This window comes from Rhamphochromis sp. 'chilingali' (genome assembly GCF_963969265.1).
Source record: "Rhamphochromis sp. 'chilingali' genome assembly, chromosome: 11".
NCBI classification, from domain to species: Eukaryota; Metazoa; Chordata; class Actinopteri; order Cichliformes; family Cichlidae; genus Rhamphochromis; species Rhamphochromis sp. 'chilingali'.
Window position 1 is genome coordinate 28,427,656 of NC_137938.1, and position 25,416 is coordinate 28,453,071.

Sequence of the window (25,416 nt, forward strand, 5' to 3'; positions counted from 1 at the left end):
CAGTGTGCTAATTTCCCAGATGTGCTTATTTCTACACATTACATTTAACCGCAACAATCAGGTGAGATTTAGCAATATTAGTCCCTGATCTGTCTTAATGCAACTTCTCCACATGTAGCAGAGCTTTAAAAAACACTAAAGTAATGCAATATTTATACTTTTAATTTTATTTGGGCTTATTTTTTTTCAAACTTTTTCCCCCCGTTTCTGCATTTATTTCTATCAAAACTGCAACAAAAACATATTAGCATCACACATATTAGTGCATTAGGTAAGAATGGGCGTGCCTGCATTGGGCCAAAACATACTTTGCTGACTTTGGCCTGAAATAAAATAGGTTTCCCACTGGAGGTGGTACTGACAAAATGTTTACATCTAGTGTAGCTCATGTCTGTGTTTTGTGATGTTTCTGACTGGATTTTTCACTCTGTGCTTAGCTTTAATTATCAAATGAAGATTAAGCTTTTTTTTTTTAATTTATTATTATTTTTATTAAACCTGTTTTTTACTTACTGTCTGTACAGATGCAGATTAGTTGCCATATAAGCAGCTGTTTCCTGGAGCTGCCTGTATATTTGTTTCTATCCTGTTTTTTAGACATTACTGAGTAGTGTGGCACAGTGCGTCCTCTGCTGGTCATATTTGTAACTGTTCTTGGTGGGGTTGCTGCTGTATGAGACTGATCTCGTTTAATTTATTGAGGAGAAACTTCAGTACATCTCCAATATGTCAAAGGGAGAACTTTTCAGAAATGATTCTCTAAAAACCATAATTTTGATCACGCATCTGCACATAAATGGGAGATTAATTCCAACACTTTATTACCCAGAAACGTTTAAATCAGATCACTTATTAGTAGATAACCTACTGGCTGTATCTATATCTGACCCAGGCTATGGTGCTATTAAGGAGGGATGGTGACTCTACCCCACAACAACAACATCTGGAACACAGAGAGCAGAATATGTAAATGCATACCACCAGCGGACCTGATCAAAACCAGGTTTAACCAAGTGGAACACAAAATAAATCTTCAGAAGTTCCATATTTAATGTGAAAAAAATATTTACAAATGTGACTTGTTTATGAAAACACAGTGTAGAAGGTCTGTTTGGTCTTTTTGTCATAGTTTACACACAATCTTAGATAATTTACAGTTTCAATAACAAAAAATATTTTTTGTTTAAAAAAAAAGTACATTTCTAAAATAACATGCTTGATAGTAAAGCGGCTTCATAGCTAAAGAAAACGCATTAAGGACACTCACCCTGTTCTTCCAGTCATTACATCAGTGTAAACATATAGTTATGGCTGTCACGTATAAAAACTCTTAAAATGTGATGTCAGATGTTAATATGATGTTTTCGTCTAGTGCATAGTGTTTTTAAGCAGTGTAAGAAACTTTTCTATGAACAGTGGATCAATGGCAGTCCTCGATGATCCAAATAAAAAGAACACAGTGGAAAATACAGAAAGTCAAAACAAAGCACACAAGGAAAAAGTAAACCACATATGTTAATTAAGTCATACATAACTGCCCCATCATGTTCAAAATGAATGCTTCAATGGGCACATTTTCATCTGCATAGCCTTAAAGCAACACTACACATAAACAGCAGGAGGAGCCATTTCACACAAATTCAGCCCTAAAGAGAGCTCAAAGTAAAAAAAAAAAAAAAAAAGAAGGCTAAAAACCCAACAAATCAATGTTCGGGTCCCTAAAAAGTAACTGTTCTCTACAACAAATCAGTAAAAATCTGCTTCCTGAGTGACACAAGAATTTTAGAGTTTAAAACAGGACCTGAGTGCAGCTTCATGCTCCTACGGGGCTGGAGAAAGGAAGATGTTGAAGAACACAGCAAAGAGAACAAAGATTGTGTAGCCCACTATACAAATCCAGAAACGTGGATCTTTGAGTAGCTTCTCATTGTAAGCACTGAAGAAGACGTAGCCGACGGTCATCCCTGCCACAATTCCTCCAAAGTGAGCAACAAAGGACACCTAAGAGAAAAGACGACATTTAGTCTTTCACTCTATTTACAATGTAGTCACGCTACTGCCCCCCACCCCCACTGGAAAGCGACTCAGAAAACTTGCAAGACCAGTTTAATAACCAAATAAAAAGGTTGTGTTCTGGTTGTGTGGAAAGCTTTGGCATGTTTTGCACAGAGGAGCGCGTATCGGCATGAATAATCAAGTTTCAGCAAGAGCTACTGAGCTCGTCTGTAGCCACAAGGAAGTAATGCTATCACAAAACAAGCTTGCTGCTGGGGGAGGTTAGCTGACTTAGCTGGATCTGTCTTGAGGCATCTTCTGTGTCAGAGGAGATTAACAAAAGGCCCTGTTTGTTTATGGCTTTTGCACAGCAGCAGCAAAATCATACCTGTAAACCATCTTCATATTTGACAAATCTTCTGTAGAAGGCAAACCCGAAATCTAAACCAACTGGGAAAAAGCAAACAGTTTTAAATCAAATGTTTCTGAAGGTAATTTCCTCAGGTACAAAAACACAAACAGGCCAAAACACAGCTAGGAGAACCTACCAAAGACCACAATGAAGAGGATACGAAACACTCCAAGGAGAGGAATCATCTCTCTGAAATTCTGTAGATTGAAGCAAACACCAGATCAATACTTAGATTTAAACTTAACACAGTAATTTACATCTGCCATATATTTGTAAGTAAAAGGGGCATTGGATGATCAGAAATGTAAATGTACAGCTATTTTGTTTTTCTCTATTTTTGGTCATAAAAAATTTAATTACTAATATCAAATAAAAATTCACCTAATGAGGTCAGCACATATACAAATAATCCTTATGAGCCAAAAGCATTCCCAGAGCTCTAAATGCTCCGTTTCATCATGACCACTTTGTATGATGTAAAATGAAAGCTGATAACTTGAATGTGGTCATTTCAGGCAGACAGCAGTGGCTGTCAGTAGCTAGCACAAACGCTCTGTTTGCAGAGGTCAGCCAGTGATAAGAAAGCTGCCTTAAAAGGACTGAACCTAAAATGGCTTGTTTCAAAGAGGGGATGAACTAAGGGACTGTCCTAAGGCCCAATGTAGGGCTAAAAAGAATTTACACTGTTCACTATGTAAAGTTACTACCACTGCATCCAACAACAAAATCATGGAAAAGGAAAAGAACAGAATAGTTCCCCTTTAATTAAACAAGCTGTGCGAACTATTGCTATGAACACACTTCCTCTCGTTGATTTCCAAAGTCATCCTATAGACTACCATCCAATGTTGCCCAGTTAGATTTAGAGATGGACCGATCCGATATTACGTATCGGTATCGGTCCGATACTGATCTAAATTACTGGATCGGATATCGGAGAAAAATAAAAAATGTAATCCGATCCATTAAATATCACGAAAGCACCTCACAAAACTTGCAACACGCCATAACTCGCCTCCGAACGTTAGCACTTCGGAGCAGTATGCATCACGTGATAGAGCGGCTGTGGCATGGGGACCTGTAGGTGGTCTGGATAGCATGTGGAGCTTCGCTAGCAACCTGGCATTTCATCTCCGACAAAGTTATCCCCGAGAGAAGTAAAGCAAGTGTGTAAGTCCATCTCTGAATGTTTGTAAAGCATTCCTGCGTTAAGCTTAACAAACGATATATGGAGCGACTGCCTCTCCTGCTGCTACTTCAATCATGAAACTGCTTAACGATCAGCTGATCGGCTTTTCTGTCGGGAGTCTGTCTCTCTTGTTTGTTTTTGGCCCACTTTGCACCAGAAAGAGGAAACCAGCGGCTGAACAACAGCAGCACGTTTAAGCTTGATCAGCTGTTGTTAGAATTTATTTAATATTACTTTCTACTCCAGGATCTTTTTCTACGTAGCTGACGGCTGGTAACTGTGCAGGGGCGGATCTAGCAAAGTTTAGCCAGGGGGGCCGATAGGGCATTAACTGGGAAAAGGGGGCACAAAGACATACTTTTCTTTCTTATTCTCATTTAAAATGTCGAGCTTTTAATCAATAATTATCTGACACCCAAAGTTTTAATTTGATGTAAAATGAATAGAAGTCAATTACTGTATATAGTGACTATTAAGTCTAATATATATACCCTAGTAAGCTATAGTACTTTTTCCTTTGGGAAGGTACCATCTGTGCAGTCTGCAATTTTGTTGAAGAAAGATGTTGAATCTATTTAATATTTCTTGAAAAATAATTGATTTCTGTGCATTTTTTTTCACACTGCATCAAATTAAGGTTGATTACGTCGATTAAGCATCATGAGGTGGAGCGTGAGGGGTGGTTCCCTATTTTTTATTTATTTTTGTTGTTGCTGGGAGTTGGAACCCTATTAGTTAGGTTGCTTAATATTTACGCTAAGTACTCTTTAAAATACCAGAATAGGGAGGATGGTGTAGGTTTGAGTTTATTAGATTGATCAGTATTGCTGAACTATGAAATATTTTTTTTGCATACAGGTATAACAGAATAGCTTTAGTGTAGTTGTTGTTTTAAACTTGAGTATGAACTTATACAAAATGCAGCAAGATATTTTAAAAAACAGTTGTTGATTAAAAAACACTATATCGGATTCATATCGGTATCGGCAGATATCCAAATTTATGATATCGGTATCGGACATAAAAAAGTGGTATCGTGCCATCTCTAGTTAGATTCTCCCCCTGACACTACTTCCTCTTTTTCAGATTGCACCTTCTGCTTAAGATACAGTCCACCTGTGTGCACCTTCCTCCACTCATATGTTGTTGTTTTTTTGCAGTAGGTATTCACCACAACCATTTCCATCCTTTTTGCAAAATCCACCACGATCTGTTTTTCTGCATTTCTGTCCTTGATACCACATCTATGAACACTTCAGCTCTTTTCCCTTCAGCTATGTATCTAATCAAGCCTGATCCAATATCTACCGCTCTGACTTAAATCTCTTCACCCAACTTATTCCCAAATTCTTCTTTCTCTTCTGACACCCAACCTGTGGGGCATATGCACTGACAAAATTCAACATTACTACTTCAATTTCTAGTCTTTACCTACAAGACTAACCTGTAGATCATTTCTCTTTACTACCTACACCATATTGCATTGTCACATGAAAAGAAAATACAGATTTCCTGATGAACTGCTGATGAACTTACCACCACAGCGTTCATGAAGTAACCACCGAGTAGGGCATAAACACCCCCAGAAGCCCCCACCAAGGCACTGAGAGGGTCAAAAATGGAACTGGCCAGAGACCCTAAGGGAGAAACATGCACAGCTTTAACACTCAAACACAAACATGAACAGGAAAATTAACTTCAGAAAGGCTGAGTCTCAGGAAGGGAGGCTTGCTGACATCTGGTAGTTAGAGTCCCAGAGGACTGGGGTCATGGACAGAGCCGTCTCTGCCATACTGCCTAGGAAAGTAGACATCGTGATGCTTTGGCTTGGCCCTGCCATTGCAACGACTATTCCACACAAGTTTGTGAAGTGGAGAATATCCCTGATTGGACATCATATATCAAGATTAAGGACCTATACCTGGATTAAGAGTCACATCTGGGCAGATAACATCAGACTTGTACGATTATAACTGGACGATAGTCCCAGATTAGCCTCAGGGACATAGCAGCAATCCAATTTAAAGCCAGACCAAACCATCATGGCACTTTGTGTGTCCTCTATCCTCTTTCAGTATTCCACCAGCAGGTGGTTCTCTGTTTTGAGGCTGTTAAGTGAAAGAAAAAAGGTAATTCTCACCTGCAAGAACACCAGAAAGATAAACCATCCCCACTTCAAATCCTTTGTGCACCAGCTCCAGTGCGATTCCTACCACCAGTTGCATCAACAGGTTGCCCAAAATGTGCTGCACACTAGAAAATACAAAGTAGGCAATAAGTTCTTGGCCATTGAGATGCAGGACAGCATGATGGACAAAATAGCATGAACACAGACAGTTCTTTTTTAGATCGCTCATTCTGAAGTGTTAAGCCTGTTTAAACTGGTTTTATTAGTAAATCAGTTCCACAAATGTTACTTTAAGAGACTAAACTTGGTTTGTTTGTTTCTGCACATTGTTCCAGAAGGATACTAAAGCAGTTTGCAGGCCAGATTCAAAGCAATATACAGTGCGTTTATTCATGGGGGGAAAAAAGCCAGGGCAACAACACACCTCAGGTAAGTATTTTTAATTGTTTTGGACAATAAGAGTGTCCGTGGCAATAAGCTCTATATGATTTTGTCTACACACAGCATACACTTCATTGTTGCTTTTGGTCTTTTCAGAGGTTTTTGTTACAGAATATCACCCGCCTTAAACCTTAGGGTTTGTTTTTTTCAGTCAGAGCTGGTTAGACTGTTGTTCCTCTTTGCTAATAGCTTTCCTGTGGAGTCATGATGTTTGGTTTTCCAGTCTTTCTGCAGCTTATGCACTAATGACTTCTTTCTTGCTGCATCCAGTACATTTGCAGTGGTTTTACAGCCATGCCAGACAATTACTACCAAGATTCCATGCAACTCTTTAACATGACCTGAAGCTCAACTTGAGTTTGCATGCTATCCATGTGCCTGCACTGGTTTCCTCTTTGGGGGGGGGCTCAAAATGAAATTGGTTGTAGGTGTGGGAGGTGTGACTGTCTGCCTCTCTCTGTGCTATCCTTGTAATAAACCTTTGATCTGTCCAGGGTGTGCCCCCATTCTCGACCCATGGCAGCTGGGATAATATTAGTTATCCATCTTCATGAAAAATTACTCACCTCTGTGGTGAGTAATTTTGAAGGGCTACTGCTGCAGCTAAAAGCTCAACGTTAAAAAACACAAGACAGGATGCTTTAGGCAAAACCTGCAATCTCAAAAGTGACCGCTGGGTTTAATTACCACCCGTGAGTGAGTTTTATCCACATTTTTTTAAAATGTTTTTCTGGGGGGTTTTGCACTGATTAGAGCCTCACTCGTGTAATTAACATATTTAAAAGCTCTACCCATGCTTACCCGGCGTGGACAAACATGTAGGAGATAAAGCGCCATGCCTCGTTCCGGCATTCAGGCTTGTAGGTTAAAGGGCTGTTCCAGATGCCTTCATCCAGGGTCACCCACTGTTTCTGTGGCTTCCACACAGCATAGTAGATAAATACAGCCAGCTGATGAATGAAATAGGGTGGATACAAAACATTAGACATGAAGTATGAGAGTCTAAAACACTGTAGAAAAGATATCAGGGTCAAGCTAAATCTAATAGCTGTGAAAAAAACAAAAGGATGAGAGAATTAGACATACAGATGTTGAGGTTTGCTTTACAGAGACATGTTTCCCACTAACTTGACCTCAAAACTCCTCCCAGTCTGATGATACAAAGAGTCTACATGGTTATATCTCTATGAGTATAAAGCAACAACACGCTGAGAAAGTATCCATGGGCATTCAAATGCAGCAACACTGGACATCTGTGAGCCACAAAGAGAGCTGTTCATTCCTAAGTTTGAACAAGGCAACATGCAAACAGAGGCAACAGGCTTCACACCAGCTCTCACATTACAATATAACCAAGTAGAAAACTGACTTGGTTATCTCACAAGCCCTGATGTGCTCACAGAAACTGAAGCATAAACAGACAATCTATACTGCACAGCAAGCCACATACAACTAAGCCTTTAAAAATACTCCAAAGGACACTAAAAAAGTGAAGAGATCCAGTTAAGTGACTTCAAGGAGCAAAGGTGAATCCTAACAAACACCACTCAGCTACAGCTGCCAATCAAAGTACCAACACGCCTAACTCCAGTATCCAGATAGGCGAGTTATACTGAAATTCACCACCTCTAGTGTTGTTGTGACGGGGGACAGTATCTGCACAGACCAGGCTGTAAACATGAAAGTTGGGCATTTTAACATGGGAGCTTTGTTACATGTGGCCAAGTAGAGGAAGTCTTCCTCTTGGCACTTTGTGGCTCTTTAATTTTCAGCCCCGGAAATTGAGGCTGGTATGTAAACAAGCTCGGTGGCGTTAGCTCCCAGGTTAGCACTCCACCCTCTTGTCTAAATATGATCACTTCCCGCTCCAAAAAACCAAAATGGCAGAAGCCATAAAGTTCTGGCAACAAGGCCAGAAAGAGGAGCTCACATTGGCACTATGAGAGCTTACAGTGATGTGTGTTTAACATAGAGGCGATTTTAAATACACTCCCTGTAACCTTGACTTAATAATGTACATCATAAATAACTCTTTGAGGTCAGAGTAAATCAACTGATGAGCTACCAAATTCCACTGGATGTTTTTTATTTAACTGAATCTGAATGAAAGACACACTGGCTTTCTGTGGAAAAGCTTCTTCCAGCAGTGAAGCTCAGTGTAACCTGAAGCTACCGCTGTTTTCACTGATAACAATGACTTGATGAATCTGGACATTCAGAGGAGGCAGTGCAGATGTTGAAAGACATGGAAAGAAAGAAATGCCCAACAAAGCTTCTCAGTTTAAGGCTTCATCTTTGTGAAAACACACATTTTCAAAGATATACAAACAGTCAAATAAGACACAAATAATTTCTCATTAATATCTGCTATCCTATCCAATTCAATCCAACTTTATTTATAAAGTACTTTTAAAAAGCCAGCACAGGACCAAAGAACTGTACAGTAAATAAGTTAAGAACAAAAGAACAACAAAACAGTACTATTAACAGTTACCCTGAATGTATTTAATACTAATGTAAACCAAAATCACTGTCCTAGTGCCTGTACAGTATCAGTGTGTGCATATGCAGAACTACCTCTGCAATACTGATGAGGATGATGAAGATGGGGGGTGGAAAGCAGTTGGCACGTTCCAGGTACTTTTCGCGCAAGTGTTCTGGGAGCATCCATTTGGAGACAAGACGGTGGAACTTCTCAAAACATCCCATCTCCAAGACACCATCTGGTTGCTCCTCTTCATCCCCCGGCTGCCTCTCATCCGTTTCCACAGGAAACTGCTCCTGCTGCTCCAGGTCATCGTCCGCCATCACTGCTCCAGCCCTGAGTTAAAAGTGAATTCTAAGTTAGTGTAAAAGAAATTTGAGTACTACTGGAAGCGGGAGCTGCTTTTTAAGCTTTTAAAATGTGGATGGAAATTAATTTAATAAATAGTATGTGATCATTTCACATCTATTTATGTCTTGACAGCCACGTTCTGTTAGATTCTCTTTTGCTTTCATAACTACCTGAATTCTTTGTCACACAGAGCTAGAAACACCTGCCTCTGCGAGTTTAGCCCATATTGCCAAGAAAAGATCCCTCACACCATTAATCCACCAGCAGGCTGAATCGTTGACACAAGGCCAGATGGATCCATGCTTTCATTTTGCATTTTTATTTTTGTTTACACCCAGTAGCCGATCCTATTTTCCTCTGACACCAACAATTATTATAATTCTCTTCTCTTTCCCCCCCTCAGACTTCTTTAGATTTCATTTAGTTTTAAAGGTCTAGTTTCTTGTTTCAGTTTCGCTCCGATTATTGAGGAATATTTAGGTTTATTTTTTCTCCTTATATCCGGAAGTTTTTCGGGAGACGACACTTAACAGGTTTTGAAAAAGGAACCAAAACAAACACATCGTTTTGTGAAGGCAGCTGACTCTCAGTCATGTCTCAGAACAAGTAAACATCCAATATTCAATAAAGCCTCCTCCGGGTTGTGCGCAAGAAAATTGACTAAAGAAATGTTTTACTTAGATCAGTTATGTTTCAGCTGATTATTTCAGCCTTGTTTACAAGAGCTGGCCTGAAGCTGGGTGTCGTCTTTAATCGTGCAGTTCAACTACATGAAATACACTGAAGGTTACTGTAAGCATTAAACTAACTTTTAAGACTATAGGCTGAGATTCTAATTTATTATTATTAATAATGTTATTTTATGGCACTTCCTTCCGTGTTGCCTACATTTTGACCTACAACTGATCTCACAGCACAGTAACAGTGCAGGGTTACCGGGTGCTGTAGCATTTCCTGTTTTCTGGGCGAAGTCAGATTTTTAGGGCTCGGTGACTGTCGGCATTAAGAGGCTTTGGATTACATTCGCGCTCGTATCTTCTTGGATAGCTGCGTAAAATAAATACATAAAATAAATTGATCATCACGAACTTTGTCTAACTCACCTTAACCTTCAACAGGAAGAGAGAAGATGGCTCCAGGCGGTGCCAAAGAGACAAATACCGACTTCTCCAAACTAAATCAAACGACTCCAAGTCCTGAATGAAAGAGCTGATCGGTGAGAACTGGAGTTAAACAGTAACCTACAGCAATGTTTTGTGGGGTTTTTCTCCCCCTGTTTATCTTAGTCCGGCCATGCTTTCGGGCGACCCGCAGAGCTGCCTTCTTCAGACTGACCCTCCCTAAGAGACTGAAAGAAAACGCTTAAGCCCTTGTTGATAATTATAGGCCTTTCATTGCTTTTTTCCTGCAGGAAGCTTCCTTCTTCCTACGCGACATAAACAAACCCCGATGCTCCCCTTCTTCTTCCCAGGTACAGCACAGCTGTGTTTTTCCCCCCCCCACAAATCCCAAGTTTCCAAACCGCGCACAAACAGCCTACCTGTTCCCCTCGTACCACACCTGCGGTCAGTGACGTCACAGACACGGTAGTGCTTCGTCCCAAGGAGCCGTGGCCTAATCCCGACCAACACTATACAACCACCCCAGCGTCCAACCACACATAGAAAAGAAAATACTCTTGAGTAGAAGCGTGGCTCATTCAAACTGATCAGTGTCAATAAACTTCACTCAGGTCAGAGACCCGCTTTAATATTGAGGTTGTAGTTCTCCCAATCTACCACAGGGGGGTGCTACAGCACGCAAATAAGGCTAATAGACGGGATTATTTTTAGAATCAACGATTACAGTAGATAAGACACCAGTTGTGAACAAGTCTTAATGGCCATACAGTTCCCATTTGAACAAGTCATCAGCTCCGAGATTTCAACATAAATAGGTTTTATTATTATTATGCATGGATGAATCTCTTTTGCTAAATTCATCAATTATACTCCATTAATCACAGCTCATCTGTATTTTTCTGTACAAAATGTCAGAAAATTCAAAAGCAAAAGCAATAAAATTCAAATTTAGTCGTTTATCTACATTTAATTATAACCCTTGTTTTGTTTTTGGAAGACAAGCCAAACCGTAGATTAAAAAACAAAAACAAAAAAAACCCCAGCAGTATTCTTCAGGATGATAATTTCCAATAACCTGTTTTAGGTTAAAATGATGTTCAACATAATTTTACTCAAAGTTCAGTCATTTAGGTGTGCAAAGAAATACATTTGAGATGATACAAAAAAAAAAAAAAAAAAAAAAGCATATTTTATGGTCAACATGTCACAAAAGAGCAACTATTACTGACCTTATGATGAGATGTTGTGGCTTAATGTGCACATTAATATAAATATGGAGCTTTAAAGAAACACCCAGACAACATGTTTTAGTCACAGAACTTTTATTTTTTTCAAAAGGGAGAAAAATCCACATTTTGGGTAAGTTTTGTGAGGAGGGAGGTTGGGAAAGGGGGGACAGTAAAGTGGGACAAGGTGAGAAGCAGGAGCCAGTAGATACAGCTGCTGGAAGGTTATACAGAACGGTCACAAGCCAATAAGCTTTTTCTACAGCGCTGGCAAGAGATTCAACAAACATCTGCTTTAGTGAGGAAGTCCAGAAAAGCATATTTAAAAAAAAATAAAAGAGAAGGGGAAAGAAAAAAAACAAACAAACAACAAAACAAACAAAAGATAGCGGGCTTCATACAGATTTTCTCTCAGACTTTTCTAAGTTTGGCCAGCAGCAATAATTTTGAAGTAAGAAACCAACTTCTGGATTAAAAAGTGGATAAATCATGGCACCCAAACAGTTTGAGAAGGGACGAGGGGGCGGTGATAGGGAAATAAAATGTAAATCAACTGGAAGGAGGCAGTAGAAGAGCAGCCATCTTATTAGAGGAAGCCGGGATCACACGGATGTGAGCTCAGGACACATCTGAAATACAAAATAGTTGTTATTTTAAGAGAGGCAGTCCTTTTTAACTGAGAACAGACTTAAAAACAAAGTAAATAAAGATAACAGTACTCACAACTAGCAGGTCGAGCTCCGTATCTTCGCATTATCTGGTCTTGTGTGAATTTTACAAAAGATTCATATTGTTCTGAAAAGAGAAGAGGATGGAGGTGAGGGTGTGTGCCACATTCTGCAAACATCAAATGGGTGGAGGAACGAGTCTTCATTTTCATTAAGCTAAGTACCTGAAAACTGATTCACAATCACATTTCCAGGTCTTTTAATAAAAACTGTCCATAATAAAGCATCAGTAGAACTACTAAACCTCACCGACACCGTTTTAATCAGTGTACCTCTGCTACAATCGGCTCCCTGTAGTTATGTGGAGGAGGAAAAGTCAACTTTAGAGCAGCGCAGATAACCATTACTTTGAGTTATACTCAATGGAAGGACAAAAATATCAGTAAAGTACAAACGGTTTGGCTCAGACCACAAATAGCTGCTAACAATGACATTGCCACTTTCCTAGAACTGACAGCAAGCCAGTACAAACGTAGCAACCAAGAACCCAGAGTGACGTTAAAGCAGAGTGTTTGCTGACCCCTGCAACACTGTTCTGTGTGGCTTTCGGCCTCGATAGAGCAAAGACCCTGTGTGTTCTCATTAGCACAGGCATTTGTGTTAGTGTGAGGGGCTGCACACTATGTGATAATGCACCTGGGGCCATGTCACAGAGCAATGCAAAAGTAAAGACAAGCTTAACAAGTTTTCGTTTACAGGAAGAAAAGAAGTAACGTACTTTTGTGTGCAACAGTCAACACTGCTTTTAATAAACATAATGTGTGATATGTAGCAGATCGTCTCACTTCCTGTATACAACAAGCCCAAGCTGGAATTTGGAAGTTTATAAACCCTCCAAACACTCAGGCCTGAGTCAAAACAGAGAGCACACTTTTTTTTTATTAAATTAACCGTTTTAAAGCAGACATACTCAAATGAATGCAGATTTGCTTTTGTTGCCAAAAGACATTTTATATCCTCTTTATGTCTTTGTTCCCTCCAGCTGTTATAAAATATTCATCTTGGGATTTAATAGCACATTTAAACTCCCAGGAAGCTACACACTGTAAACGCTTAGTCGTGAAAATCTGAGAAATACTAAAGACGAATGCTTGTCACATTGACTGTACATCATCCCCGGAATATAAAGGGCACTGTTCATATTAGAGTTGTTTCAATTTTATTATTAAGGAGGATTTTTTTACCTGCAAGTTTTGTATTAAGGATCTGTTCGTACTCCTCCCGGATCTTCTCCTCGTGGTCTTTGAGCAGGCGCTCACACAGGTAGCTCACCTGCCTCAGCGTAAACGAAGGCTGGTCCTTCCTTGAGGCACCTGAGGAAAAAAGCAAAACAAATCAGATCAGCTATAAATAAGGCAGAATCACATCTATGGTGCAATACCCAGTCATGGGCAGAAACATCCTCTCTAAGCTAATAGCTGCTCAGCTGGCTGCAGAATTACAGCTCTGTGTCCTCTCTCACCTCAGAAAGACCAGGAGGGTCATGCAACACTAATGCTGCCTCTTTCTGAGTCTCCCCAGCGTCTCTGCCAGGCTCAAACTGGAGCCGGCTTTAGCTCGGTGATTCATTACAAAGTGATCTTTGAGGTCTGCTATGAGCCAGATAGATTAAAATGTTTGTAAGTCACAGTGGAGGATGGCAGAGTGGGGATGAAGGTTAAAACAGTGGCCTCGCAGACAGAAAGAGGCCAGGTTAGTAACAGTGCAGTCATTGTGATCTACGAGGTCGTCCTGCATAGAGTCACACAGCACACAGACCCAAAGCCCTGAGGCTTGGATTACACACAGTCACTGGGATTTTTTTTTTTTTTTTTACTTTATGCACCAAACTGATAATGTAACCACTGCTGAATGGAACAACTTGAAACAATGCCTGTAATTCCATCACATCTGATGCATTGCATCACATAAAATAGCAGTGGGCCAATTTTTTTTTATGGAAGCCACATCAAGCTGCACAAAGCAGACGAGGAGGGGAAAAAGTCAACTCTTTTAGTGAATCTGATCTATGAGCTTCAGATTTAATTCTATTTTATTGTATTTGTATAGTGCAAAGTCACAAGGGTCTTTTTCCTCCTGACCATGTAATAACATGACAGGTCTCTTTAAATTATGTATGTATTTAAATAATCTAATGTTAATCTAAAAAAAAATTTCCAACTGAAACACATACGTTACAGTCAACAGCACTTGGATAATATGCCCATGATGCATGTATTCTCTGTGTTCACCCAAACTTTTATCGTATCTAGTGGATAAGAGTGACTCACCAGCAGCAGGTTAGATTTGGGACAGAAGTAAAGTTATGTCAAAGGGTGATGATGATGGCGATCAACAATGATCAACGTGGCGCTGATAGAAACTGTCTAAACTGGCAAGCTATCTTATTTCACCAATGATAAAGTATATTATTGACAATGATATTAATTAAGTCCATCTTCCCCTCTATAAAACATCCACATATAACAAACACTTGCAACACTGAGGTATCTTGGCATGCATGGCTACATGTAAAGAAGCTCATGCCCTGACTCCTGTATGCTTTCAAATTGGCGTGTTTCTATGCAACAACAGGAGCACGGAGCAAGTCACCCAGCCCCACGCAGAAGTCAACATCTCTCATCAACACTTGGAAACAGTTTATCTGCCTTTCTTGAAATTGTGCAGTGAGTGTGTTGTGCAGTTGTGTGTTTTATTTATTTATTTATTTGTCTTTATGCTTACCAGAAAGGGGGGAAAAAAGGAAAAAAATGCATGGTGCAGAAAACCAAGTTTATTACGTCTCCTACCTGGTGGGGAGCTGGGAGCATTGAGAGAGGAGCTGGGGCTGGGGGCATCACTGGAGCTACAGGCCTCAGTCTGGTTGAAGGCCCCTTCCAGTTGCCGCCGCCTCTGGATCCTGCTGTACTCCTGACGGAGGTTCTGGAAGATTTGCTCTGCGGGGGGCAAACAGGAAACAAGAAAAACAGGATTAAAAACTTACTCACACATGCTCCCAACACTGAGACATTTGATCGTAGAAATGATGGTCAGTGTAAATTATCTAGAAGTATTTGATGCAAACTTTAAATGTCCACATTTAAATAGCAGAATAAGCCAACTTTTGTTTTTCGCACATAGATTTGTTCCAGGAAAAAACCCTGCTTATTTTCATTAATCTGTTCTGTTGTTAAATTCAAGATCAACCACAAAGCAAAGTTAATATAATCCAGCGAAAAAACAAAAGAAAAAAACCCAGGAGAAAAAAACAAAAACAAACACTTTCCATGTGTTCTCTGTTAGCCAATATAGGCTAAAATATTGACAGAAGGAACAGATGTGCACTAGATTGACATTAATAACATGACTAACACAGCTGTAACACATACACAGCCAAACAAGGTCTTTTTTGGTTTTTAAATCTTATGACTATCATTTTCACTTCTCTTTCATACAGTTTCCATAATAGCAGTGTGTGAAGCCAAGTTACAACTAGTGCAAATGCTCAGACCTAAACAGCAACAGAAATCACTTCTTTACCAAGGTACCCAACCATTGTCCTTCTATAGTCTGTTTAGCAGTTTTTGTGAAAATGCAGTACAAAGTGATTAGTATTGTTGTACAAGCTGCATGAGTCATGCATTTTTAGCCTAAGAGAAACATAAGTACAGTAACAGGCCAGCTATATACTGTGCATCTATAAGTCAGTCTTATCAAAAAATATTACTTGGCACTAGGGCTGGGCTATATCATACCGTTCACGGTAATACCGGTGTAATTTTGGGCAACGATAGGAAAATGAAATATCGCGATAGAATATGGGTAAAAAGCGCATGCGCAGTGCCTTTGTTTACATACGCACATTGCGGCGACGCAGAATGAGAAGAGCGAAAGCGGATCATAAAATGAAACTTTTTTTATTTTATTTTTTTATTAGTAATATAAACATACAAACAAAATGCACCATATATTACAGATTCAGAGAACAGATATTTCTTACATATTAGCAACTTTCATACATAGTGAAAATAAAATATAAAGATGGGGTCACATAATTTAACAGGTTATTAACTCACTAAATCAAAATCTCCCATAAAGGAAACAAAAAAAGCAGCCTTTTTCTTTTTAACTAAAGTCAAAGATTTAACCAACAAGTTTAAGTCGTTTTTCCAGTAAGCTTCGTAAAATGAAACGGATGAACCAAAACTGGTTTGTAAAAATGCTGCAGCTTCACTGGTGTGGAACTGGTTTAGCTTTCGTCCGTCAGATACACAACAAAGCACTATTTTTGGTAGCGCATGCTAGCGGGCCGGTATTACCGTATTGTTTGGAAAATACGGCGCACTTAAAATCAATCCTTTGATTTTTCTGAAAGTCGACAGAGCCCCTTATAATCCCGTGTGCCTTATGTATGAACTCTGGTTGTGTTTACTGGCAGGGGCAGGGATAGCTCAGTAGGTAAAGTGGTCGCCCCATGATCGGAAGGTCGGCGGTTCGAATCCACTTAACGGCTACCCTGAGGTACCCCTGAGCAAGGTACCGTCCCTACACACTGCTCCCCGGGCGCCTGCTTAGTGGGCTGCCCACTGCTTCACTGAGTGAATGGGTCAAATGCAGAGAAAAACAAGTAATTTCCCCATGGGGATCAATAAAGTATCCATTATTATTATTATTATTATTATTATGATGATGACCTGGAAACGATTTTATGTGCACGGCGCTCGAAAATCTGTCAAATGTTTCAGTACGACTTTGCTGAGCACCGCTTGATGGATTGTCGGAGCATTACGGCTATCGTAGGCGGAGTGATACGTACTGCGCTTAAACATAATATTACCGTATTGTGTGTGTATAACCTCTTTTTAAGTTTTGTGCATATTATACATGGTTATGCTGAGGATGTGTCGGCCAGTTTCCACTGAAATGCCTTTTGGTTAAACTGTCAGCGAGGAATTTGCACTGTTACATTTTTATATAACTTTAATGCACATAAAAAACAGCTGCTTGTTTAAGTGAAAATACATTGATGGGTTTTTTTTGCACTAATAAAGTTGTGGAGTTGTAAAGTATTTTGTCTGGTGTCAATTATATTGTCAGTTATATCGTTATCGCAAATTTTTAAATGTATATCGTGATAAATATTTTTGGTCATATCGCCCTGCTCTACTTGGCACCAGTATATTAATGCAAGTAAGAAAAATGTGCTGCTTTTTAAGGTTTACCATCTGACACTTTCAGGTTGTTAGTTGGACAAAATAATCCCAAACACAATACCTCAAGTTCACCTTGACATGAAAGGTAAAAAAGTGTCACACTCTACTAATTCATGGATGTCCATCTCTTCCTTAAGTTGTGTCACAACAAGTAAATTTTGTTCCTGTACAGTATCTAAGAACTTATCGACTAGCACCTTTCCTCAGAATGAAGTCTATGTTAATCTGCTGTCCAGTGTTAAAAACAGCTAATATCATGGCCTGCATGCTCACATAACAAGTGGCGGGGTGGGGTGAGATCTACACAGGGGCCTGAAACTGAGCTGATAACAGAATATAGAGAGAGTAAAGTTTTCTGTAAGTCGAATAAGATAAAGTCTCGACACACTCTGCATCTCTATATGAGGAAAAGTGCCTTGTTTATTTTGGCTGGGGATAGAGTAAGAAGCCATTCTTTCACTTCAACCCACTCATCAATATGCTTGTTTAGACCTGAGGAGACCCAGAGGATTTACTGCGTTCTATACGGTTGTGCGGTGAACTGTTGTCCTCCGAGATGCATCCTCCTGTTGGATGTAGTCGCGCCTCTAAACCCTCTGAGCATAAACACCATCAGACCAATCTAGAAGGCACTTTTTTGTTTAGCGACTAATAAAACATCGTCACTGCAAACAGAACAATGTCATCTTACAGGCAACAGAGGCTCTGCAGCTTCGTATCAGCTGTATGAAGAGAAAAGGGATGTGGGACAATGTTTAAGCAGATCACTGTTTTGATGCCATTTAAAAACCACTGAAGTTGAAGAAGTTTGACAACAAACTGCAGAAACGGCAAAATGCTGAAGCTGTCCTGAAGACAAATCAAACATCAAGTTATATTAGTTGCTGAAAAATAAAGTGTGAAATGAACTAAACATTCAACAACCTGGCAGGGTTTTATGGAGGCCCAAAAGTAAAGGATGTGCTGAAAGGAAAAAACAGAATTAATAATTTTTATCATGGCAAACTTAATTCTTGGAAGCCAAAAGAATAGCTGAAATTATTTTTTTAGCCTTTACTATGAGTTCTACCAAGTGCCACTTGGTAGATCTACAGATCTCCACGAACCAGTTTACTAGGGGAAACCTTCCACTTGTAAAGGGAACTCAAACTGACATTTGATCAAACAAAGCCTGCATGAATATGTGTGAGAAGACAAGGCCAGACGCTTAAAGTCAAATGTGTTGAAGAGTTCAAATGGACTGGTTCTTATATAGCACTTTTCTAGTCTACTTCAGCACTCAAAGCTCTTTATACAACACAACTCATTCACCTATTCATACAGACAGTCATATGAGTGCTACTTTTTATATCCAAGTACTTTCTAACATTCACATTGACTGAACATATATGAAGACTGAACTTGGGGTTTAGTACCTTGCCCAAGGATACTCTGGCAAGCAGACTGAAACAGCCAGGGATTGAACCACCAACCTTCCAATTAGCCGATGATCCACTCAACCACAGTCACTCCAAAAACCTTAGCCATTTAATATCATCAATTAAGAGTATCAGTGAGAACACAATCCTCTGAGTGCATGCTTTGTATGCATACAGTATCCACTGATCACTGGTCTTTTCATCTAAATGACAAGTGAAACCCCTCTCCTGCTGTATGTCACTTAAAGCTTTGCCAACTGCCAGTGCCTCAACAGGGTTGCTTGGCAACAATGACCCTGCCACAACTAGACCAAGCAATCAATCACAGAGACTTCCGGAAGCCAGAGCAACACTGTAGAGAAGCTGAAGGGCTAAGCAGTGAATATGCAGAAGATCGGCTAGACATGGACATGGTGGAGAGAAAACAAAGCTGACTCACTTCATTTTACCCTCCACCCGTAAAGGGCGGTAGGGGAGGTAGGTTTCAAATATCTCGAATGTTGGGAAGTAGGTTGTGATGTAAGATTATACTCTCCACGTCCACGAGTTCACCAGCATCTGTTCAGGTCAGAACCACGTAAATATTATCGCACAGTAAGCACGAGGGTCTGTGCAGATGTCTGTATGCCTGTTTGTTTTTTGTGACTCCACTGACATCCATGTGCCCCAGGTGGTGGACTTCAAAGAAGTCTAACAAGAATGACTACTCGGTCATCAGGTCTCCAGGTAACCATGTCCATAAGAGAGTATTACCAAGGCTTTACTGGTAGGGAGGTTTCTGATGACTAATTAACTAGTCATTTAACATAGAGATCAGACTTTCTAACATCAGACTACTCAACTAATATAAAACAACACCCAAAGCATTCAAAACACTAATTAGTAAAGTTAAAAAACAAAAGCAGTATTTTGTATGTATTTTTTGAAGCTATCCAAAACCTTTATTTTTCTTGTTAATCATGTTTTAAAAGTTGCTGCACTTTGTGTCACATATAATGTAGAAAACACAATGTGAGATTGGTTGGCAGAGTTTAGCTAAGTAGAAACTAGTTACATGCAATACACTCTCATTGCTTCTATCTCACTCATCATGCCAATAGTTGGCTAGTGCTCTGCCAGTAAAAACAAATGCATTTCCTTGTGTTTGTAGCTCTGAAAACACTAGTATGGAGTTGGCCCCTTCTCCCTGCAATTCAGAAAACATAGGTGCTGTTCAAAATTTAGTAGCTCCAAGTCCAACATCAACAGCTTGGCTGCCTAGTGACGGCAGACACGCCAATTCACAGTATGCAAACAACAACAACCCCAACTACAGCGGGTACTCAGTGCAGTACTACAAATCAGGCTTTTGGATATTCCCAGAACTTTGATATTTTCTTTACTTCAGACTTTGTGAAAAGTCTTAACGACATATAACTACAGCATGTTAAAATGAAAACAATACACTACCAAGATAATGTGGTTTTTTTTATTGTCTATACAATGCATAAAAATAACCTATAATACATTAAAACAAGTAAAGAAGAACAAAAAAAAGGGCAAAATTTCTCTATTTATTCTCTCTTAATATTTAATATTTGCTCTTATAGTCTGCACTACAAGTTGTTTTGATATAGTGACTCTGGTAAGTGAAAATGGTGTGGGGATCTGTTTAAAGCGCCTACATGTTTTGGTAGCAGTGTATCAATGTAATTGAATAAAATCACCATATTGGTACTTTTTCCTACCAATACTAGCCCTTTTATGTCTATGCATTTAGGTCAGTACAGACACTCTGATAAATAGGCTTCATTTAACACCAGTACAGAGTTTACTCCTGCACAGAAACACAATGGCGCCTTAACTACATTCAGACTGTGTTTTGGTGCATAGTCATACCCGAAGACCCATTCTGAGCCAGGAAAGACCCTGATATATTGTCTAATAGTATGCTAAATGTTCTTTTTTATGGTTATCACTTGAACTATGACCTGGGAAGCTTTCTGCCCAACCTATAAATTAACAGTGCCACACAGTTTATCCTTTTAAGTAACGCCTCTCAAGAAAACACTCCGCTCATTTGTCATCTTCGGGAATTTCACAGAAGTACAAGCCCAGACTGGCAGAGGAGAAGAGGTGTCCTATCTACAGTATGAAATGAAATTGCTTAAAGATCCACTGGCAACGTCCAATCCTGTTTTCTTGCCTTCTCGTCTGCACACGAGAGAACCTGACTAGCTGGAAAACATGTGCGGGTAGAGTTGGGTGGGAGGGATGACAGTTGACCTTTCGTTAAATACAAAGCTGCTTTCGCTTAGCACACCACATCAGAAAGGCAGCCTTGCAGAGCTGCTCCCATGGGAGGCCTCTTTCAGGGAAGATGAGCTTAGTATCAGGTATCTGGACTTTGTGTCTCTAAAGCAGGAAAATCTTCATTACTCCAAGCTCCTGAACTCTAATTCTTTTACAACACAGCCACGCTGTAATTACAAAACAAAATAAACAAATCAGCAGAAGAAGAAAAAGACTGTTTTTAACTGCCCCGTCTTCCCTCAAAACGAAAAACACTCCTGATTCTTTGGCTAGTTTCTGCTAATATTTACAGAGATCAAACACATTTCACAGCAAGCCAACCACCATAAACACCTGTATCTATGAGGAACAGGGCAGCTTCGCCTTATCTCTGACAAATATCATGCACTGCCCCCAGCCTCATCATACAATAATGTGTACAATGAAGCACATTTTTTCCTTACAGTCCAGACAACAGCAACAACAGAGACCCCTTTGTCAGAGATTGCGTCCTAACCAAACCTCAATGAGGTTTAGATCAACATTTTACATACAATTTCAGTATAAACTAATGTAACCCACACAAAGTACTGATGTAGGGCATTAAAAAAACAAACAACCCAAAAAACTGTTTTCTTTGCTCGAACTGACCATGAGGAAGTGTTACTGAAAGTAAATTCATGGTACCTCATTTATGTCCCTTTGCATGAGTCCCCCAAAGTGTTAACATTTTGTTGCGTTTTTATGAGAAACCGGGAGCATGAAAGCTAGCTGAAACTCCATCTTGAATCTTTTCAACAGAAGCTCAAATGTGTGCATTTAACCTTACTGCACAATGAGATTAGTTCTTATTTGATCATTTTTAAACTTGTCCTACCTTTCCACACAAGTCAATTGAATCCCAAGTTGCTGTGCACCATGAATTTATGTTCCATAGCACACGCAACAAGATGATCAGCCCATTCACACTTTGAATTTAGCAATTTGTGACAGATGACAGCAGTTCATTGAAGAAGAATTATAGAAAACACCTTGCATTATTGTTGCACTAATAAGCGCTGCTGCCTGCAAGCAGTAAAATGTTCAGTACATTTTTGCTATACATATAATTATCACAAATTATCACCCAGATGGTTTTCTATAGCTGTGTCCAAAACCAAGGACTGCATCCTCCTGAGGACGCATTTGTAGACCGATTAGGCTGTCCAAATTCGTAGACTCCTCCGAATGCAGCCGACAAATGCGTCGTCCTTTTCCCCGAATTTGAAGGATGGGTTGGGTGTGTCCTTCGTGGCCCACCATATCCCAGAAATCATAGCGCGGCCCAGCCAAACTCCAGTTTCCGGCAATGGCGGCCACTACTAAGTTTTAAAATTACTCTTATTAATCTTTCTGGGTCACAAAATAAACTTAACATATTTTCAGTATTTCAGTATTATTTTCAGTATTATTATTTCAGTATATTACAGTATCTACCCAAGAGGAACTGATAGCAAATGGAGGAAAAGTACCCAAAGGCAGACACAAGTAGAAGTTCTATATTAAGCTTTAGCTCTTATCAGTCATACATATTAAGCCAATCAGGAAGCAAATGTAGGTATTTGCTCACTTGTTTCCAAAACTTTCTATTAGGTCAGACTGAGACATAATCCTGGGGTGTTTAAATTAAAACTGAAAGCTAAATTCCAAAGAGTTGTGTTCAAACAATACTAGACAAACGTGCAGCCCAGCAGGCATACTGTGCAAACTGGGAGTCGCGTTGGTTTAATGTTCTGATGAATACAACCCTGACTAATAGCATATTTCTTTTTTCGAATATCACTCGGTTTTAACATCATCCATGTTGCTGTTCCAAGGAGGAAAAGAAAATGAAAACAGACATGCACACCCACTCAGTAGTTAGGTCAAGTAACACAATCCCAGCAAGAAACAGCAATAATAGCTATAATGATCAAGTCAAATCGTGTTCCAGCTGCTTAATAACTCAAGTAAAAATAATAATTAAGCCTTTTTTTTATTAAAACTACTTCATGGAGGAGACAACTGGGCCAACAACAGTGACCTGGTGAATTTGATTTTCTCAGTTCTGGTAATTTTACTTTTGTGTTTTATAGCTAAAACCTTTCTAGTGAGTTCCAAACTGTTCAATAAGGAGTAAAAGCCTTGAATTTCTACATATCAGGAGCAGTTTTTGGGGTTCAGTATTTGCCAAATGATAGGCAAAAAAGAACACTTTATCTGCCTCCTGAGTCACATTTGTGTTTAAATCCAAAAAATCTAGGGGTTTATAATTGTGTGGTTTTCTGCAAGTTAGAGAGCTAAATTAATCTTGCAATCTTTTTTTTTGGCAGAATTAACCGATTGATTAGGCCTCATGCTGCCATCCTGCCAAATATCACTGACTGGCACATACATTAAGGCTACTTGATGCAGTGGATATACACAAGCAATTAGTCTGGGCCTATTTGTGCACCCCACACACCCATCCAAGACTCACAGTGGATGGAGCTGCATTTTCAAATCAATGGGAGAGTGAAGTACAGGCATAAAGGAAATGAACAATGCCTTCCTCCATGCCTGAGGAGGAAAAGAAATGGTTGTGGTGCATAATGGTAACCCCCACCTCAATACAACACAATTGTGGCACTCTGGCATTGAAACTAAGGAACATTACCCAGGCACCTCCTAATTAATAGTCTGCAATGATGTGGCTGCTGCTGTGATGCCATTTGTCTGCAGGAGAGCCAACGAGCAGGGGTTAAAGAAGAAAGATCTGTTGAGTCCTTTCAGTCCAGTTTTAGTTAAACGAATTAAAGTTTAATGAAATATATTAATTGAACGTGGTAACACGGCTGAAGATTGTCTGAGCAAAGCTTGTAAAAGGGCGTCATGTTTATTCAACTTCCCCTATCGCCATAGACTGTTTGAATTAGCCAAGCGAACAACTCTGGATCTAATTTTTTTTTTCACGGACAAAACAAATTTAGCCAATGTAAGCCAGCTCAGCAAAGAATAGGACGAAAACGGAGAGCTGCAGTGACGCCACAAGCCCCATACTTACAGAGTCGCTTCTACTTTTCGGTGCCTATACTGATTCATTATGATTGGTAACGAGATCTGTTCTGGTAAATCAGCGACGACATTCCCTTTTCCTGACGTTAGCTGAGGTAAGCTAACATTTAGCCTCCAACCCCCATTCAAGTAGCTAGCTATCCATTCCACTCCACCCAAACCCCCTCCCCCATGACACCCACCCTGAAAGGGAGAAAAAGCCGTCAAATTTGGTCTAAATCCATACCTGGAGTGAGCCTGTGTTCGCCGCCAGTAGCCGGAGGAGACATCGAATGCGCCGGGCTGTCGACCGCGGGACGGAGGCTGCATCTTTGAGGGGACGGAGTGCTAGAAGTCCCCGGTAGTGGATTGCACCTTCTCCGCTTGGGAGACTGGGGACTGAGGAGGGCCTCAAACTCCATCGACCGCTTTAACGTAGCTCCACAAGCCATTATAGCTAAACAAAACGGAAAATAATAAGCAGGAAGAAAAACGACCCGCAAACGCTGGGCTTTAAACGCTCGTGCGTGTGTACGTTTAACGTTCCTCGGTTTTCTTCTTCGCCTTTCTTCCGCTCCACAACAACGGATTTTCTTCTCTCAGTAGTAAAGCAACTGCCGACCCTGCCTGCTGAATTTTTAAAACGTCACAAAGCCAGAGCCTACCATTACCGGAAATAGGGGGGTCTTCAAATATTTACAACGAATCGTTCTGTGTTTTTTCGCAGATTTGAAATGTAATTCTTATCCAGAATTGCTTTTGTAATGTCTTGATTAATTCTAACTAGATTAATTTGTCGTTTTCACTTTTTTAATACGGCGCTTCTAGGCTGAGTTTTCCGGCTGTCTTACCCTGTTGTTGATGTTGATGCCGTTCCCTTGAACTTAAATTCAAGGTTCACGAGACGTCTCGCCGTAGAGTTCAGGTAAATTAGGTATTTTAAAAACGGACCCCAAATTTTTTACCGACATATGGAAAAATTTAGATTTAATATTTAGGTTAGGTTTAAATAGGTTTAATAATTAGGTTAAGTAACAGTTTAGAGCATAAATTCTCTACAACTGAGCTTTATTGTCACACACACACACTATCTATCTAAATTTAATCTGCTATGTCTTGCATTCAAACATTTGCGCACAGAGATAGTTTGCTATCTGATCTCTTAAAACACATCAGTGACCAAGCACAGACTCGGCAATAAGTAACCTATCCATGATTGCATTAGTAACTTTGGCAAGACTGAAAGAAAAGGTTTAAAAGGTTTACAAGATAATACTGAGGCCTGCTATGATATGTGGTTTGGAGATGATGGCACTAACAAAAAGACTGGAGGCCGAGCAGAGTTGAAGATACTAAGACTTTCAGTATTGGAAATAAGTATATCAGAGGTATAACATTAGAGAGGCCA

General features: G+C 39.8%; 2 protein-coding genes across 4 annotated transcripts; both read right to left on the bottom strand.

Annotated features, from left to right (window-relative positions):
- Positions 1-674: 674 nt before the first annotated feature.
- rhbdl2 (rhomboid, veinlet-like 2) lies at positions 675-10,687 on the bottom strand. 3 transcript variants are annotated; one of them, XM_080896048.1, is made up of 8 exons: positions 10,542-10,687; positions 8,743-8,986; positions 6,967-7,115; positions 5,737-5,849; positions 5,133-5,233; positions 2,544-2,604; positions 2,384-2,445; positions 675-2,001 (listed from the first exon to the last, which is right to left on the bottom strand). In XM_080896048.1, the coding sequence occupies exons 2-8, from the start codon at positions 8,971-8,973 to the stop codon at positions 1,822-1,824; spliced, it is 897 nt and encodes a 298-aa protein (XP_080752174.1). In that variant the 5' UTR covers positions 8,974-8,986; positions 10,542-10,687; the 3' UTR covers positions 675-1,821. The 3 variants fall into 3 exon arrangements, with proteins under 3 accessions (XP_080752174.1, XP_080752173.1, XP_080752172.1); XM_080896047.1 differs by lacking the exon at positions 10,542-10,687 and adding an exon at positions 10,247-10,535; XM_080896046.1 differs by lacking the exon at positions 10,542-10,687 and adding an exon at positions 10,105-10,535.
- A 740-nt stretch (positions 10,688-11,427) lies between these two features.
- akirin1 (akirin 1) lies at positions 11,428-24,648 on the bottom strand. The gene is made up of 5 exons (XM_080896280.1): positions 24,256-24,648; positions 14,866-15,012; positions 13,261-13,389; positions 12,072-12,143; positions 11,428-11,977 (listed from the first exon to the last, which is right to left on the bottom strand). The coding sequence occupies exons 1-5, from the start codon at positions 24,458-24,460 to the stop codon at positions 11,967-11,969; spliced, it is 564 nt and encodes a 187-aa protein (XP_080752406.1). The 5' UTR covers positions 24,461-24,648; the 3' UTR covers positions 11,428-11,966.
- Between the last annotated feature and the right edge of the window lie 768 nt (positions 24,649-25,416).

What these genes read in the sequence shown, in the direction of transcription:
- akirin1 (XM_080896280.1), bottom strand. Translation starts at nt 24,460, where the DNA reads ATGGCTTGTGGAGCTACGTTAAAGCGGTCGATGGAGTTTGAGGCCCTC. An exon ending in TGCTCCCAGCTCCCCACCAG is followed by an intron (nt 13,390 to 14,865) that starts GTAGGAGACGTA and finishes TTTTTTCCTCAG; the next exon opens with GTGCCTCAAGGAAGGACCAG. An exon ending in CCTTAATACAAAACTTGCAG is followed by an intron (nt 12,144 to 13,260) that starts GTAAAAAAATCC and finishes TTCTCTTTTCAG; the next exon opens with AACAATATGAATCTTTTGTA.
- rhbdl2 (XM_080896048.1), bottom strand. Translation starts at nt 8,973, where the DNA reads ATGGCGGACGATGACCTGGAGCAGCAGGAGCAGTTTCCTGTGGAAACG. An exon ending in TACATGTTTGTCCACGCCGG is followed by an intron (nt 5,850 to 6,966) that starts GTAAGCATGGGT and finishes TGTATTTTCTAG; the next exon opens with TGTGCAGCACATTTTGGGCA. An exon ending in ACTTCATGAACGCTGTGGTG is followed by an intron (nt 2,605 to 5,132) that starts GTAAGTTCATCA and finishes TTCAATCTACAG; the next exon opens with AATTTCAGAGAGATGATTCC.